The sequence below is a fragment of the Corella eumyota genome, chromosome 6 (genome assembly GCF_963082875.1).
Source record: "Corella eumyota chromosome 6, kaCorEumy4.1, whole genome shotgun sequence".
In the NCBI taxonomy this organism is placed as follows: Eukaryota; Metazoa; Chordata; class Ascidiacea; order Phlebobranchia; family Corellidae; genus Corella; species Corella eumyota.
Genome location: NC_137495.1, coordinates 97,959 through 115,628, shown reverse-complemented (window position 1 = coordinate 115,628; position 17,670 = coordinate 97,959). Strand labels below are relative to the sequence as shown.

The 17,670-nt window shown below is 34.5% G+C and overlaps 2 protein-coding genes and 1 pseudogene across 3 annotated transcripts; all 3 read left to right on the top strand.

The window, feature by feature from the left end:
* The first annotated feature begins 203 nt into the window (after window positions 1–203).
* LOC145755023 (uncharacterized) lies at window positions 204–6,608 on the top strand. Of its 2 annotated transcripts, XR_014284179.1 has the most exons (13): window positions 204–435; window positions 901–1,141; window positions 1,558–1,687; window positions 1,957–2,136; window positions 2,327–2,436; window positions 2,649–2,763; window positions 3,113–3,262; window positions 3,400–3,560; window positions 4,017–4,115; window positions 4,323–4,593; window positions 5,042–5,199; window positions 5,274–6,212; window positions 6,473–6,608. XR_014284179.1 is itself a non-coding variant. In XM_082571220.1 (12 exons), the coding sequence occupies exons 1-12, from the start codon at window positions 300–302 to the stop codon at window positions 6,157–6,159; spliced, it is 2,637 nt and encodes an 878-aa protein (XP_082427346.1). In that variant the 5' UTR covers window positions 204–299; the 3' UTR covers window positions 6,160–6,328. The 2 variants fall into 2 exon arrangements, 1 of the variants encoding a protein (XP_082427346.1); XM_082571220.1 differs by lacking the exon at window positions 6,473–6,608 and having other exon boundaries at window positions 5,274–6,328.
* Window positions 6,609–6,825: 217 nt separating this feature from the next.
* LOC145755186 (uncharacterized) lies at window positions 6,826–8,763 on the top strand. The gene is made up of 5 exons (XM_082571414.1): window positions 6,826–7,156; window positions 7,388–7,509; window positions 7,911–8,049; window positions 8,110–8,215; window positions 8,333–8,763. The coding sequence occupies exons 1-5, from the start codon at window positions 7,115–7,117 to the stop codon at window positions 8,344–8,346; spliced, it is 423 nt and encodes a 140-aa protein (XP_082427540.1). The 5' UTR covers window positions 6,826–7,114; the 3' UTR covers window positions 8,347–8,763.
* A 2,914-nt stretch (window positions 8,764–11,677) lies between these two features.
* Window positions 11,678–15,560, top strand: LOC145755249 (serine protease 33-like; annotated as a pseudogene).
* Window positions 15,561–17,670: the final 2,110 nt, after the last annotated feature.

Genomic DNA, 17,670 nt, shown 5'->3' with positions numbered 1-17,670 from the left:
AAGGGCGCTTTGTTTATAAGTTAGACAGAATACATTGCCGATAAGTGTGGTTTAATTACTGATTAAGGGAGATTTTTTAAAACTGTTGTCCGAATTTCGAAATGTTAATTGACTTATTATGTGTTGTGGTTTGATCTTTGGTTTAACTGTCAGATTGCCTGACTGTTTAAGTTAATTAAAAAATAAAGTGGCCCTTAATAAAATGCAGAAAATAAAATTTACCATACCATCAGACTGTCAGTTTAAGTTCTAACTATTATTCCCTGTGAACAGATTTAAGCAAATGTCTTCGGTTTAAAATGAATTTTAAGAATTGTTGTTCAATCAACTTTCCTGTTCTTCCAGCAAAATGGCTTTTATTCTTTGAGTTTGCTTTCACTTTTGGAACGACGATAATCTACTTTGCAGATATTGTTACAGATATCTTAACATTGCGTAAGTTTAACCATTATAAACTAATTTAATGAATAAGAAAATACTGGAGTTACGTAACTAGCAACAAATTTAGTTTTATTTTATTGTTTGAACAAATAAACCGATAGCGTGGTGTAGTGAAGAGAACTTACATATGAGGTCGTGGGTTCAATCCCCTCTGCTCTCATGCTGTAGCACTCTTAAGTAAGGCGCTATAAGCGATACGAACTCCTTCTGAGCCAACACTTAATCAGCAGTTTAATTATCGGGCAATTATAATCTATAATATCCCAAACTGCCACAGGCAACTTGAGACTGGGTTGGAGTAACTTATGTTACTCTATGTTTAGGTTGCGCCTTTAACTTTCCCACATCGAAAATAAAGATATAAAAAAAAACTTAAAAATTCTTTACAGTCTGACAGTAATATTGTAAGGTAATAAATATTTCATTATATAAAATTTAATGATTCTATATTTTTTGCAGTGGTATATTATCAACATGAACTGTACGCTGGTTTTGCTCTTTCCATTTGCTGCATGGTCCTGCCCTCAATATTGATCGCCGTTCTTGAGTTCAACTTTCTTAGAAAGGCAAGTGGAAAACGGTTGCCATGGCGAATGATTCTCCTCCGGACCATCTTAAACATACCGTTTCAACTTACGGTGATCTGGTATCACTGCCAACTCTCGTATACTCATTTAACTAACTGGCTCAACCACATCAGGTAGATTTATTTTTGTTTTGGGTATTTAGTTCACTTTAGATTTCTGTTAGTCTTTATTTTTTTTTGTTTATATCTTTATTCTCGATGTGGAAAGGTCAACTTTACAACCCAAACATAGAGTAACATCAGTTACTTCGACCCAGTTTCGAGTTGCGTGTGGTAGTTTGGGATATTATAGATTATAATTGCCCGATAATTATACTGCTGATTAAGTGCTGGCTCAGCAGGAGTTTATACCGTTTATAGCGCATTAAGGACACTAGCAATTGTTCTTACCACTACACCACGCTGTCGTTATTTACTTGTTCAAACAATAAAATAAAAACAAATTTGAATTATTTCCTGAATTGCTTTTAAAAGGAAGTTGTTAAAATTTATAAAATTTATTACGACATTATATTATTATGACATCACAGAGGGATTAAAGAAGGTGGGGCAAAATCAACCTCGGAGTGGTACGGCCCCACCACGCTTGAGCGATCACGTGGGGCTTCCTTGTCAAGCTTGAACGAGCTCGACTTTCATCTCAACTCTTTGGATGAAGACGTGAGTTAAAAAATTTTAATTAAACTATTAAGTTTATTTTTCTATTTTATTTGTGACAAAAAATAAATTTTAAATTTTACATTTTAATGGAAAAGCCAATTGTTTAAATTTATTACATCTTAAAGGAAACCATAATAAACTATGAATCATAACTGTAACCTTTAAGTGACATAATCACCATTTTTCTACAACCTAGTATGGAAGTGACAAAAACTTGTGCCACCCGTAATGTTTGCTTGCATTTTTAACTGATTTAATATTTTATATAGGAACCAAGTATACCTGAAAGCATAGCCGTGTCTCCTCCTAAACTCTCGCTTAGTTTGAACTCTCTGGCTCCTCAAAGTGGTGAGAAAAAGTCTTGGTGGAAGAGGTTAACGAAGGAGCAGTGGCACACTCATCTTAACAAGTTAAAGTTGTCGGAGAGCATGTTAGAGTCCCTTCCTCAGGTGAGTTAAGGTTTAAAAACTGTATTTATTGTTTATTTAACTGCTTTTTCTTGATTAAGACTTTGGGTCAGGGTAACAAGTGTTATTCTCTGGCATAGTGTTTTTGCATCAAAATTAAACAAATTATAATGAAATTTATTAAAATTTGTTGTACTCTTGTGTTGCTAAATAATTATTGTTGTTGTTTTAGTTGTTGATCAACTTGTATTTCATCTGCACGTTGGAGGGTCAAAATATTCCCCCAATCCAATACATCTCGGCTGTGCTCTCTTATTTAAGTCTGTGTGGAGGGGTGGTTAGGTAAGTTTGTTTGTGGTTAAGTTTAAAGTCATCTGTTTCCACAAATTTGTAAAAATGTTTAATTTTGTTGTTGCACTTTTGGCCACCAAAGTTATGGATAAGTTTTCTTCCATTTTTAAAATGTTGTCATCAAGCAGATAAGGGTGTCAGTCTTTTAACTTGCCTTTAAACATATGTGCTAAAATTTTATAACATTTTTGTAATGTTCACAGATACGACAAAACCCGCAAAGACAACGAAGCTGATCAGTGGATGGTTGACCGAACTTTACTTCACTCCCGGGCCTTCCACACCAGACTGGAGTGGCCGCAAGTTCTTTTCATTTCAGTGAGTTTTGTGTTTATCATTATTACACATAACATATAATAACAAGATGGTTGTAAAATAAATGCATTACAAGTGTTAAAGGCTTACATTGACTCATTGACTCAAACATAGAGTAACATTTGTTACCCTGACCCAGCCACAAGTTGACTTAAAAAGTTTAGGATATTATTGGTGATAGTTGACCTTATTTAAGAATGTTACAGCTATAATGCAGTGGGGATTGAACCAAGGACCTCATGTGGTAAAGCCAAGTGTTCTAACCACTACACCGAGGCCTGTGTAATTGCTATAACAAGTTTTTTTAAGTTTCTATTTTTTCATCTAATTAATTCTAAACTTCACATTTCAGTTATACAAAGGCTGCTTCCTTGCTGCCAGGATCTTAGCTTTTGTGTTCTTCACCATTTACTTGAGTTGGTTCATTGTGATTCCTATTATGCTACATTGGGTTTTATTGTTGTGTTATCTTGTGTACAAGTGGTATCCTGACCTTAATAAAGTAAGTTCCCAACTTTAGTGTGTATAGCATATTGTTTATTGTACTTAGATGGCAGCTATGTACACCTATTAGTAATATGGTAGTTTAAAGTTAACCTCATAATGCAGATTTTATTTTTAAATTAATTTCCAATCTAGGTTACCCGGCAACTGAGTCAGGGAGATTACAGATTGAGGGCTTACACTTTTCTTAGCCAAGATTTCCTCTCAGTTTTCCACTCAAGTTTGATGGGTATTTTCATCCACGTTCGACCTTACCAGCACGCTCTACTAGACCAACCGTATTGCTACATGTTTTGGTGAGTTTTCTGTTAGAAGAACTAATGTAGCTTTCCTTGATTAGGGATTATTTAAAATTTGATTTATATAAGCATGTTATTCTATAGCTTTACTGGCAGTGTGGTGTAGAGGTTATAATCCTTGGCTTCGTAATAGAAACTGGGTTCAATCCCCACTGTTTTCATGCTGTAGTGCCATTGAGTAATGCGCTATAAATGGTATGAACTCCTGCTGAGCCAGCACTTAATCAGCAGTATAATTATGGGGCAATTATAATCTGTAATATTCCAAACTGCCAAAGACAACTTGAGGGTGATTGGGGTAACTGATGTTACTCATTGTTTAGGTCGTGAAGACAGCTTTTTCAAAAAAATAAAAATTTTGGGTTTTTGGTTTGTTTAATATATAAATTTCAATGTAACCACCCTATTTGATGTAATATTTAATCAGAAGTTCTAACAAACTCTTACTTTTAGGTTTTATGTTCTCTATGTTAGCGAAAATGTTTTTTTATTTCTACTGCCTGGAATTATTTTCTACTTTCAAGACAATGTCGACCAACTCAACAAATATCAGTAAGTTTGAACTGTTTTGATGTGAGATTGAACAGTAGTTTAGATTAGACTTTTTTGTAATCACACCTTAAAGCTATTCACCTTTGTTTATTGCTTGTAATTTTTAAAACTGTATATAGTTAGATTTATTTGGGTATTTTGAACCTTAAATTCCACAGTTTCTCAAGCAGTAAGTGCTCTAATACAACCCCAACACTTTATTTTCAGATATTATGTCCTGATGCCGACCGAGTTGCTCCTAAACGTCCTGGGCTGTGTTTTATGTTCAGCATATTACCTTAGTGTCCACAAGATGAACATGTTCACCTCCCATGCTTACCCAGCTGCATCCCGGTATCTCTGCTGTTGTCAGGACAACAATGTTGATAAACTCATAGATGATGATGTCATCGGAGGCTCTGATTGGACGGTTTGCAAACATGCGGAAACCAGCGAAATATTTTTTCTCACAAAAACTCAGCTGAAACAATTTCGAAATGTAAGTTTTTGAAATATTTTTTTTTTATTTCGCCCCAAACATAGATTAACATTTGTTACCCCAACCCAGTCACAAGTTCCCTTTGTCAGTTTGGAATATTATTGATTATATTTGCCGATAATTAAGCTGATGATTGGTTGGATTTTAGCAGGAATTTATACTAGAAATATTGCGTTTTGTTAAGGGCACTACAACGTGGTAACAGTGGGGATTAAACTTAGTACCTCAAATAGTAGAGCCAGGAGTTGTAACCACTACACCGCTGGTTGTAACAATATTATTTTTTAAAACATTTTTTGCGTAGAAATTTTATATCGGTCTGTAATTGATCATTGAATATTAACACACATTTATTTTAAAGATAATATTTTCTAGAATGAAAACATTCTTTTAGAGAATAACACTTGCAAATAACTTGGGTTTTTAACTTTTATCTTTAAACTTTTAGGAATACAACACAGTAAAGCGGAACCAACGTCGTGGTCGGACAATTGAATGCTTCATTGACCACCGATGTCGAATGTTTTATGCGCCGAGGATAAAGTTAAAAAAGATGGAAATTAAATCTGCTGCTGATTCAACTTTGCCGAGACCCTCACTTCGAAGGTTTGATTAATTTTATTAAATTGTTTAAAAATGTTTGAATTTCACTTTAAAAACATTTATTTTTTTATTTTTAGATTAAATGACACACCCCAAGGTCAAAGGGAAAGACAAGGTCAAAGGTCACCTAGTGGTCAAACACCAGAACTTCCACCTCGTGGCAAAACTAAGGTCAAAGTTGAAGTTAGTCGCCATGACAACGATTCACCTATCTATGAACAACTTGATGACATCACTGCTAATGATGATATCACAACTAATGATGACATCACAACTAATGATGACATCACAGTGAACCACACATACCAGGAGTTGGACAATAGTGAGATAAATGAACCATTATTAAAACAAGAACCAGTTGTAGAACAACCAGTTCGAAAACCTCGAGTTAAAAGTTTAAAGAAATTACAACCAACAACCAACTTTGAAACACCATCAAACCAACTTAATCACCAAAACAATTATGAACCAGATCCCACTTTAAATGTGTCTGATATTGATGCACCACCTCGGCCAAAACAAAGACCAAATGCACCAATTAATAAACCACAAGTTAACAAAACACCATTATATGAAACCCCATTGGAGGGTGGTCTAAGAATTAAACATATAGATTTTGACGATCGAACTTACACAAAAAAGACACCAAAACAACCAACAAGGTCACAAAAAGACCATCAGACTTCACCATCTAACTTTCAAGATGACCATAACCATCAAATGGTTGGTAAAAATAAAGAGCAAGGAGGTCATTACAAAAAGTCCAGAAAACACAGTAAAGACCATCCAAGTTCAACCAAGTATCATGGTGAACCATCTGTTTCTTTTAATAAACCACCTGACCAATATAGCGAACCATCCAACCATTTAACTGAACCATTATACCATAATGAACCATCTGGGCATCATGATGTTGGTGAAACCATTAATGACAATCCAGGATGGTTGCAAACTTGGATTTAAACCATCATTGCGAACCAAATATTGAATCAATTATGAAGTTAATAAAATCTCAGGTTTGAAGTGTTTTCGATTAAATTTTTATGATTTTTTTTGCTGTTATCCCACTATGCTTATGTTTTTATCAAATTTATATCGAACTATATCCGCAGTATCTTTGCATTTTATGTCTTAGCACAATTTATTCTTTTTTATTTTGGTGATATTACACATTTTGTACTTTTTATTTTTCTTAAGGTGCTTTTATGTATTTTGCAGTTTATCAAAATCTTTTGTTTTTATTAATCATAAATTTAATTAAATCAAATTTTTGCAGGTTTTGTTTAAATTATTGCCTAACTAAAAATGTTAATTAACATTAATGTTAGCAACCTACTTTGTGAAGAGAAACCATTATGTGAAGGTAAGTTCACATTTTCTTTTAACCCCAAACCAATCTCCTACGACCCTGGTACAACTTAACCCCAATTGTTATTTATTACAAAGATTTAACATCCTTGTAGTACGAAGGTCGGTCTGTTAATCATCTAAAGTTTGTTTGAATAATGCAAGCGCGATGCGGTTTGTGACGTCACAGGCTGATATATTGTTCGCTCGTGTCAGGTAGCCGCGAGCTCGACAAACAAGTTTTAACGATTGCTACAGAATCGTTTTATTTCGGGTATTTATATATCTAGTTAGTAGAGAGAAGGTTATAATGTAAGGTAGAAGAAATATTTTTAATTAAACTATTTTTGAGTTTTATTTGAAAGTTGTTTTGTTATATCTCGTGACCTCATTTTCTTGGTATTCTGAAACAGGAAATATTTAAGTCACATGACCACGTGATGATTGTGACGTCATATCGACATGTGATTGTTCGTTTATAATCGATGCAGACGATAAAGTTTAATATTATTGTCCGGTACAGAAGTTGTTGATTTTGTTTCAGAATTTAAGTTTAAGATTTTAGTTGAACATGGAGCGACATTTAAGAAGAGAAGCCAACCAAGCTCACAAGGTAATGACTGACGTCATTTATTTCGTTTAATGACGTCACTAATTAGTAAAAGGATAATATTATATAACGTTTTTGTATTGTAATATAAAATATTTGTATTCTGATGTGACCTTACGTACTTTGCTGTGACGTCACACACTGGTACGCAACGGGTTGTGACGTCATGTGTCGACACGTTCCTGGTTGTTACATCACGTATCGGCACTTGTTAACGCGGTTAAATATTTGCAGCAAGAAATGCGGGCGGAGAGAAAAGAACAGAATCTTCATAACCGAGCAGTGAACGCGGCGCTGCACGGCAACTTCGGTCAAGCTGTGAGGCTTGAAGCCAAGTCGAACCAGGCCCACCACAGGTTAGTGCAGGGGGGGTGTTTGAGGGGTGTTTTGTTGGTTAAGTAAGGGTGATAAGCAGGCGATATGTTGGTTAAATTGTGGTTTGTTTATTAGAAGTGGATTCTGGTGTGTTTTTGTGTTATTGCAATATAAAGTAAATTACATGCTGAGGTTGTAGAGTGGTAGTTTGTGGTTGTAGAGTGGTAGTTTGTGGTTGTAGAGTGGTAGTTTGTGGTTGTAGAGTGGTAGTTTGTGGTTGTAGAGTGGTAGTTTGTGGTTGTAGAGTGGTAGTTTGTGGTTGTAGAGTGGTAGTCCTGTAATGTGCACCACTCTTTGGTTGTTAAAGTTTTGTTTCTTAACTTTGGCTGGTTATGATCACAATTTAATAATTACGAAAACTACCCAATTTTGTTTCACGCAGAGCCGAAGCCGCTCATCATCGCGAACAAGCCGCGCACTCCGCTGCCAACTCGGTTCATCATCATAACCATCACCATGGTAACCCACATTATAACCCCCCACACCATCATCATCACTCCCCACCCCCTGTCCACGTGCATGTAAGTTTGTTTACGTTATTAAACTAGAATAAATTGTTACCACATTGTTTTACTCTCTAGCACCACCACCCGCCTCAACCCCACTACAACCACTACCCAGTAGGTACCGCCCCACCACCCTGCAATCAAGGGTACCCGCCCCAGTCTGGTTATCCTCACCCAGGAGGTAAGTTTGGATGAGGTCAATATGTGAAGGCATTAGCCTATAGGTTTATCTTTTTGTTTATTAAGTTTATTACAATTTGGCTGGTAATAAAAATGTAATAAAACTTTTTTGTTTTAGGTTACCCACATTAAGAATGGCTCTTTACGAACAGTGACGTCATATGGATTCTGACGTCATGATATTTTGTGTTTAATAATTTGTAATTGGAATTTTACCTAAAATGAACCTCAAAAAATCGTCGGAAAATCATCAAACTTCTTTGTAATTAGTGACAAATTCATAAACTTAATCAGACATAATATAAATATATTAAATCATGTTGTAATCAAGAGTTATAATCAACTGTATATTTTAATGAGGATTGCTTTAATGCTTCCATAAGGGGATTACACGTGCAATAGCTTTGTAAATAACTTATGTAAATAACTTGTATCTGTACATATTAAAAGGAAATATATTGGTATCTGTACATAGTAATGTTGTTGTCGTATTTTATTATGGTGGTGGTCGGATTATTGTAAATAATAATTTATTAAAATGCTTGTAAACTTTAAGTTCTTATTTTGTTTTGGTTGAATCAAAAACTTTGAGATTCGCTTCAGACGCAAACAACAACACGTAACCTGGAGGCGCTTTTGAGTGCCTTTGAGCTTTATATCTTCTCTTAAGAGATCTGATAAGGAATAGTCTGATATTTTAAGCATTAAACGTTAAGCATTGAAGTTTTTCGCGCTTTGCAATGCCTCATTGCACACTCGTTCGTCTTAGTGTTACGTCAGACCTACGTAGTTGTCTGTGATTGGTAGGTTATTAGGTTTGGTTGAAGGACTTTCAGTTTTATTTTTGTAGTTGTAGAAGTCGGTCATCTTGGTTACATTTAAACTTAACCAAGAACTTTAGTTTAGAAAAGCATAAGTTTTGTATTATAAGTCATGGAGCAATGCTGACATTGTTTATTTTATTAACAGTTTTATGTTAGTTAATATTTTTTGTGCAAGAGCTAATCAGAAAATAAGATTATCAAAGTAAAGTTAGAGGACGGTTAGTTTGACTTGGCAGTGGTAGGAGTCGGCCATCTTGGCTTCATTGGAACTTAAACAAAAACTTTATTATAATAAGAGATGACTTGAGATGACATTGTATATTTTGTTTAGCAGTTAACATTATTTATTTTTTGTTAATATTTATTTAATCATCTTTGAAGATCAATGTTTCGACGAAGCAAACTTCAACAAATCGGGTTAAGTAGATTGATTTTTGTATAGTTGTATAAATAATTTTATAAAAACTTGTATAAAGTTTATATGGTGTTATTGATCTGAATATGCAACGGGTTAGGGGTAGAATCGCGCGCGTGTCGACACTCGTTATTTTAATGTCTGGCGTTTAAACAGTCCGCATATTCAGAACACGACACCATTTTTAAAATGTATAATTAACTAGATAATAACTAATTAGACAAAGATAACTGCCCCCTGTTTTTTATTTTTTATGGTTTTTGATGACAACCTCGGGGAGTTGGAGGAACTGATGATGATGATGATCTTTAAAGGAATGTAGGAATTAAGAGGCAACATTTGGTCCTCCAACAACTGGGTGAAATGTTTACTATAAAATACTTTATTACACTTATTTAGACATAGATAACTGCCCCTTGTTATTTTTAAGGTTTCTGGTGATGACGTCAAGGAATGGAGGACCTGATGATTATGATCTTATGAGGAATGGAGGAACTAAGAGGCAACATATCGTCCACCAGCAGCAAGGTAAAATGTTTACTGTAAAATATCATATTTTTCTGATTAGGCACAGATAAATCTGCTCTCTGATTTTTTTAGCGTTTGACGGCGATTGATGACGTCCAAAGAATAAAGAAGAAGGTCAACAAAAGGTCAAAAAGAAGATTAAGGAGGAAGTCAACAAAAGGAGGTCAACTGAAGGGGAAGATCAACCAAAGATGTCGAGGCAACAACGAGGCACCGATAGTTATAAGAGCTGGAGAGGCGATTCTACAGCGATTTGAAGAGGAGATGAAGAATTGGATGTGGCTCTAAGGTAGTTGTTAGTTTAGGTACTGGTCAGCTGTGAGGAAAAGACTAAGAAAGGTGATTCCTTTAATACAGGTGAGATACTTGTTTTCCTTCTTTAATGTTTTAATTTATTTTAATAATTAAGATTTATACCTTTTGTTTATTGTACACCTTTCTTAATTTTTTAAAGTTAAATTTTGTCGTAATTGTATTATAAATGTTATTTTATTACTATATCAAAATTTTAAAATAATTGTAAGTAACATTTTATCGAAAAATAAATAAAATATTGTTAATTTTATTAATATAATTTAGTCATTGTAAAACACTATTAAAATTTTTTTTTAATTTAAAATACCCTTTTGCCATAATTAAAATTAACTTTTTACTCTAATTTAAATTACCTTTTTGCCATAATTTAAAATACCTTTTTGCTATTATTAAAATAACGTTCTGCCCTAATTAAAGCCAATATTTTGTCATTTACTTTATATAACATGTAATAATTTAAATAATGCTTATCTAGCATTCAATATAAATACTAGGACCAGCCTAGTTAGATTAAGCGAGTCGTCAGTCTTACGTTAACTTAAATTCGTGCGCGTGTTGCAACACATCGCTTCGTTTGTCGGTTAAGTTACATCAGTAGTAATCACGATAGTTTGCCTCGCTTTGTTATTACGTCAGAGTGCGTTAGGCAGTTATTACGTCAAATAGTTATGACGTCAGTTTTACAGACTACTGTGGATATTTTGTATTACCGCTAGTTGTGGTTACTGCATAACATTTAATCGACCACTAGTTGGGGTTGTTGCTTACCATTTGATTGACCGCTAGTTGGGGTTACTGCGTACCATTTGACCGACCGCTAGTTGGGGTTGCTGCGTACCATTTGATCGACCGCTAGATGGGGTTGCTGAGTGATTGATGTAACCTTTTTAAACTGTCACGCGGTATTTTGAATGGCCGCCAGCAACCATATGTTTGGCCAGTTTTGTAATATTACTAATTATTTATTGCTTTGTTTTAATATAAATTATTGTTTATTTGTGATAATATATCTAAAGCTAATGGCAATGTAGTTATATTTCGTTAAAAGTTGTTAAAATTGTTTTAACTTTAAAATAAATTAACTTTTTAAATATTAATTGGTTTGTTTTAATATAAATTCTTGTTTATTATTAATAAGTGTGAAGCTGTTGGTAATGTAGTTAATGTTTGGTTTGTTTTATAGTTGGGTGTACAAATACAGTTGGTATAAATAAATTAATTTAGAATAATTTAAAACTAAATAATATACTATTTTATAAATTATAAAGAACATTGTCTTTTTCCGAGGTAATCCTGAGGTCACGCAATGTTAAAGTTCATTCTTTTGGTCGAATGACTGTTTTATTGCTGTAATAACGTTGGTGCTGTAGCCCTGTAACAAATGGAGGAACAAAGAGGCAACAAATTGTCCTCCAGCAACAACGTGAAATGTTTACTATTAAATATTTAATTAAACTTTATTTGACATAGATAACTGCTCTTTGTTTCTTTTCAATTTTAGGTGATGACGTCAAGGAATGGAAGATCTGATGATGATCTTATGAGAAATGAAGGAACTAAGATGCAACAAATTGTCCACCAGCAACAAGATAAAATGTTTATTTTAAATTATTGTACTTCTCTAATTCACTTATATAACTGACCTCTCTTTTGAAGTTTTATGGTGATGAGGTCGAGGAATGGAGAACAAATGGGCAACAAATTGTCTTTCAACAACAAGGTGAAATGACATAACCTTCGGATGACGCGACATTTTGATGACGCAGCCCTTTAATCTTGCAACCCCCTGTTGGCTTGCCTAGCCCTTTAATGACATGACCCCCTAGTTATCTAGCTTTCTGGTGAAATAATTTTTAAAAACTTTTCTCTTCGATGGCGCTGCCCTCTAATGACCTTACCCTTCTCTGGTGACGTAGCCTTTAAAGTCATAGCCCCCCTGATGACATAGCTTTCTGATGAAATAACCTTCTAATTACGTTGCTCTTTGATGACGTCATTATCTCGTGACATAGTCCTCTCGACGACGTAGAACTTTAATGCCGTGGTTTAACGAACCTATGTTATTTTATTTTGACAAACCCGATTTTGTTGCCCACATAAACGTTTGCTGTCGCTTTCCAATAATGTCACTTTTCGATGATGTCACTCTTCGATGATGCCACTCTCCGATGATGTCACTCTCCGATCATGTCACTTTCCGATCATGCCACTAACTATTGACTTTTAACGTTGTTGTTTTATCCTCAACAATATATTTTGTAGTCAACTTTAAACTACCATCTTAAATGTTATTCCGCCATGCGTGGCTTTAAACTACTATCTTAACTTAAATGTTATTCCGCCATGCGTGGCGCGTTTTTTCCATCTTGATGTTTAAAATGTGCACAGTCTTATAGAGGTTCCGCACAATCTTTTTACTGTTCCCTAGTAATTGTAAATTATAACTCAGCTTCTATAGTTAGTGTTTATTTGTTTGTGTTTTGCATTTTGCTAATTTTCTAACTTGTTTTTAAATGCACTGTTAACATTGATAATAAAACACTCATTTCCAGTTGGTGTCCCAATGAAAGACGGTCAATGCAGGACATCTATTATGTGCAGCTGTAAGGTTAAGTCTGTTGGTTTCCTTTGTAAAATATAAAGATTTATCTTGTATGGCTAGTAAGCCAATATTTAAATTGTTAAATTTTTTTCAGGAATCTGATTGCAGGTATTGTAGACAATTAGGTCTCCCAAAGTGATGTCTGCCAGGCAGCTATCAGTCCGTGCCCTGTTGAAGCAGATAGATTGGGTTAATAACTGGGCCGCAGTATATTTAATGTCCTAACTTTGTTGGTTTTTCTGGTGCGAGGTATGTTAGACTTATACATATGGCTTAATATCTAGTTGTCTTCTTAACACTTAAGCAAAGGACTAATTAACGCGTTACTTCGAAGCAAAATTAAAAAGTTAAAGACAATTTATATATATTAAAAAACAGGGTAAAATGTTATTAGGCTATAATTTTATGCTGGGTACTTTTAATGTTTATTGCGTGAAAATCGTAACTATGACGTAATAGGGTTTAAATATAAACCACTAAATTAAAATAAAAATAAGAATTTGCAAAAAGAAAATGGCCGCCAAGATTGAATTTCGCAGTATTAATAACGGTAACTAGACAAAATAATTATAAAATAAATTAGTTATTGCACAGCAAACCTGTATGAGAGGGATTATTGTTTAATTTAGACTTGTCAGCGACGTCTACCCAACTAAATATAAGAACTGCTCCCCCTTCAAAGTTAACTTCGTTTCTGTCAGCTTTGTTCGTTGGTTCAATGTGTTTTGGGGTTCTTGTCACTTTATTTACTGGTAAGTTATTTAATTTTGAAAAGTATTTTATTTGCAGATTTTTTCTATTAAAAAAAAAGAATTGTTTAAAATATAAAAAAGACGCGATTTAAAACAGATGCCTTTATGACGCGTTAACTAGGCCAGCCTACGTCACGAAACGACGCTTGTTTTGCCTCCGTTAAAAAATGTTTTTGTTGCAGTGCCTTCGAAAGAAGGTAACGCCTTAACGGAAGAATTTACCAACTACAGCCTTAACTTTACAGAGAAAATAAAAGGTTTGCTAGTTTTGTTAGTTTCTAGTTACTTCATTAAAAGTTTACCTTTTTGAAAGTTGTTTAGAATTTGTAAAATAATTTTATTGATAATTTGGAACTCGTATTTTGTCCGGCTCTAAACAAAACAACATTCCGTTCACCGTAGGAGAGAATTTAGAAGGACCGTATACCATAGGAGAGAATTTAGAAGGACCGTAGTGTCATTATGTTTTGTCTAGAACCGGACAACATACGCGACTTTAGATTAAGATTTATAAAAGTTTTTAAACAATTTAAACTTGGGGTAATTTTTATGAAACTTTTAGACCCCATGGTTGACTACAGAAACGAAAATGGATCTGGTGCATTTGGATACGCGGGTGGTTTGTTACTTGTGTTTGTGACGTCATGTTTTGTTTTTTTAATGTAATCTTGCGTTTAATTATTGATTGTGACGTCACATAAACTTTTTGTTCAGGTCGCGTTCACTTTTTATTTGGTAAACTTGCAACAATGAAACATTCTAGAATAACCGAACCCAGTCCAGCAGAAGCTCATTATCTCTTTCACAATTGTGGGAATTCCCCTGGAATTCTACATAACCCCATTTTATTAGGTTGGTGATAATGAAAACTATTTTTATTCTAATTTATATGAATGGGTTAATCTTTCCGCAGACGAATACCAATCCTCTGATGACGTCACTCACCCCTGGTTGGTTCGAATCGTTGTGAAAAATAACTCGTCACTAGAGCGCGGTATAGGAGTGTGTGGGGGCGTGTTAATATCTAGTTATTACGTCTTAACCGCAAGACATTGTTACCAAGACAACTACAAAGATTTAAGGTGGGTGGCTTAATTTTTGCTTGCCGCTAGTTGGTGCCACTGAGCAACATCGAATTAAACTTTTTACCCAAATATTATGACCACTAGGAGCTATATCAGTTTCGGGGATTCCCACCAACTAATCACCCCTGAAGATTTGTTTCCATATCCTGGTTACAATAACATCTACAACACCAACGATATTTTACTAATTAAATTAAAGGTAATTAATTAATTAAGTTTTTGATTTCGTATTTTTTTTTTTTTACTTTTTTTTTTAGAAACCTATATTACACCAAGCTGCCTGTCTTCCAAATCGTAACGTCATACCACGTGCTGGCCGAAAGTGCGTTATAGCTGGATGGTCGGGCGGATACACAAGTAAGTGTGATGTCATTAGTTACGTCATAACTGTTTTAAACCGGAACGTTTTCAGATTCGACGTTGTTGGAACAAATGTGGGTGGAGCTAGAAGACCCGACTAGCTGTCAATCAAAATATTGTGGCCTAAAGTATGACGTCAACTATAATCTCTGTGACGTCATAAGTGATAACAAAGAATCTCGGAATCAGAACTACAAGTGTCACGTGAGAAAATTTCAAGTCGCTAAAATATTTTTTTATAATTAATAAATGTTTTTTAATCTAATTTCAGGGTTTTTCGGGAAGCCCTCTGATTTGCATGGAGTACGGTCGCTGGGTGGCGTACGGAGTGTTGAACTGGAGTGCACGAGGTTGTGACGTCACAAAAGGTCGCGGTTACGCGCTGATATCTACACGGATGGATTGGTTGTGCTGTCATCTAGTGGACGTGGAATATTTGGATTGTGGAAAAGTTGTTTGTTGAATACAAAAGTGAGTTAAAAATTTGTTGTTGGGTTTGGTTATGACGTCATTGTTGGGTTATGACGTCACTTGCAGTTAGTTTAACGTCGTTTTTGTGAAATTGTGCTGGTTTAAGGATTGTTAAATAGTCGTTACAACGCTTGGTTAGATGAAATGTAAATAAAATGTTGTTAAATCTCTTCTATGACGTCACAATAACAACTTGGTTTCCCCATCGAAACCCCTAGAAATATTTCGTTGTTAAGGGCCCCCACCTGTCCTTACTCAAACCACAAACCCCAATTCTCACGACCAATATACTGTGACGTCACAATCAATATTTTCTCACGATCGCTGTCATTCTTGTTACGTCACAATCTAATTCCTAATAAACAGAATATTATCGCGGTTATAATAAATGTATAATTGCGCTTTTTATAATAATTATGACGTCACAATTAAAACGCGAAAATGTTTGGAATAAATTGATTTTTAAATCGTGCGGTTGATTCGGTTTCCAACTTGTCGTAAATTTGATCCAGTCACGTGATGTGGTCACGTGCCAACAATGTTGGCGTGGAATATTTGGGTTAGGGGTCAAGGAATAACAATGGGACAATGTCAATTGTTTGCAACAATCAAGTTTAATAATAACAATCATTTAATATTGTTTCTATTGTTTAAAACAATCGAGGTTATTGTTTGTTTATTGGTGGTTCTTAATTCTCGAATTTTTACTTTTTGGTGTTTAACGAACCATGACATTGCTTTCACAAACATTCCGCGGATGAATATTAAATTACTGGCGCGCATGAATACGCTCATGTTGTTTTTAGAATGTTTAACAAATTGTTTGTTTGTTTAGAAACTAAATAATTAGTTAAATGTTGGGTTTAAATAAATAATAATCCCGGATTTTTAATGATTTGATAACCTATTTGGCTTGATCTTTATTCGGGCAACGTTGTTTGGGGCGAAGTCGTTTTTGTTTCGATTTTGAAAATGTTTTTCCAGCTTTGATTTTTTAACCTGAAAGTTGAAAACGAAACAAAAATTCTGAGAAATTTTTTTTACCCAGTTCTCTCGTTTGCACTTTTTCGTTTCTCTCTCGTTTTGCTGGGGTCAAAATTACCCAACATTTTAACCCTTTTATCAGTCGATAGCGCCTGTTGTAACGTCACAATGTTATAAAGCGCGAATATAGCACAAGTGACGTCACAAGCTTGTTGAAATATTTAATATCAAGGACATATGACGTCACAAATAGCAAAAATAATTTTTTTTAACTAATTAAAAGTTTTGCATTCCGTGTCACGCGTCATTAAAATTTATTCATCCGTGACAGATTAGTTGATGACGTATGTGGGTATCTGATGACGTTTTAACTTTTAACCCCGATGGTCGCAGTTTAAGGAAAACAAGTTAAAGACCAGAGAAAAGTTTAAAGTTTTACAAAAAAGTTTTAATTTTTAGAAAAGATTTTCAGATTTTTTGTGAGTTTTGTTTTTCCGCCATTTTTTCCTTCAAACAACCCGGGTTTAATTTTGTTAAATATTCGGAAAATGGCGGGTGAAAACCAAATATTTTGGTTCTCAACTGCGTTCGCAGATTTATTTAATATTTCTACTTGTGACGTCACACAAGCGTGGCCGGAAACGCGACAAGGTCGAAATATTTTTGTTTTCGTTCGATTTATGGGTCACGTGGTCTCAAACCCAAACATAAAACCCAAATCTCGACGATCGACCAAATCTTAAATGTCGCGCTAAGTAATCGAAAAACTCCCGTTTTAATCGAGGTATTAGCGACTTTATTTGTTTACTTAACACGATCTTCTTACAACTAAAATGTTTATCGCAACAACGTAACTCGATAGTTTAGGTAACAATTTAGTTGATTGACGTGGTGACGTCATTTTTGACGTAATTTTAGAGTTTCAAACTGGAGTGTGGGAATTCACGAAACTGAGTTTAAAAATCTAGATTTTTGTCGTAACTTTTTATTAGTAAAATATCTGGGAATTCCCCCAACACGTCACAGATTTAAATTTCACACCGATTCAAGTTTAAGCACCTGTAAGTTCGCACCTGTTCATTGTTACGTCACAGTACATTGAAGTTGTTACGTCACAGTA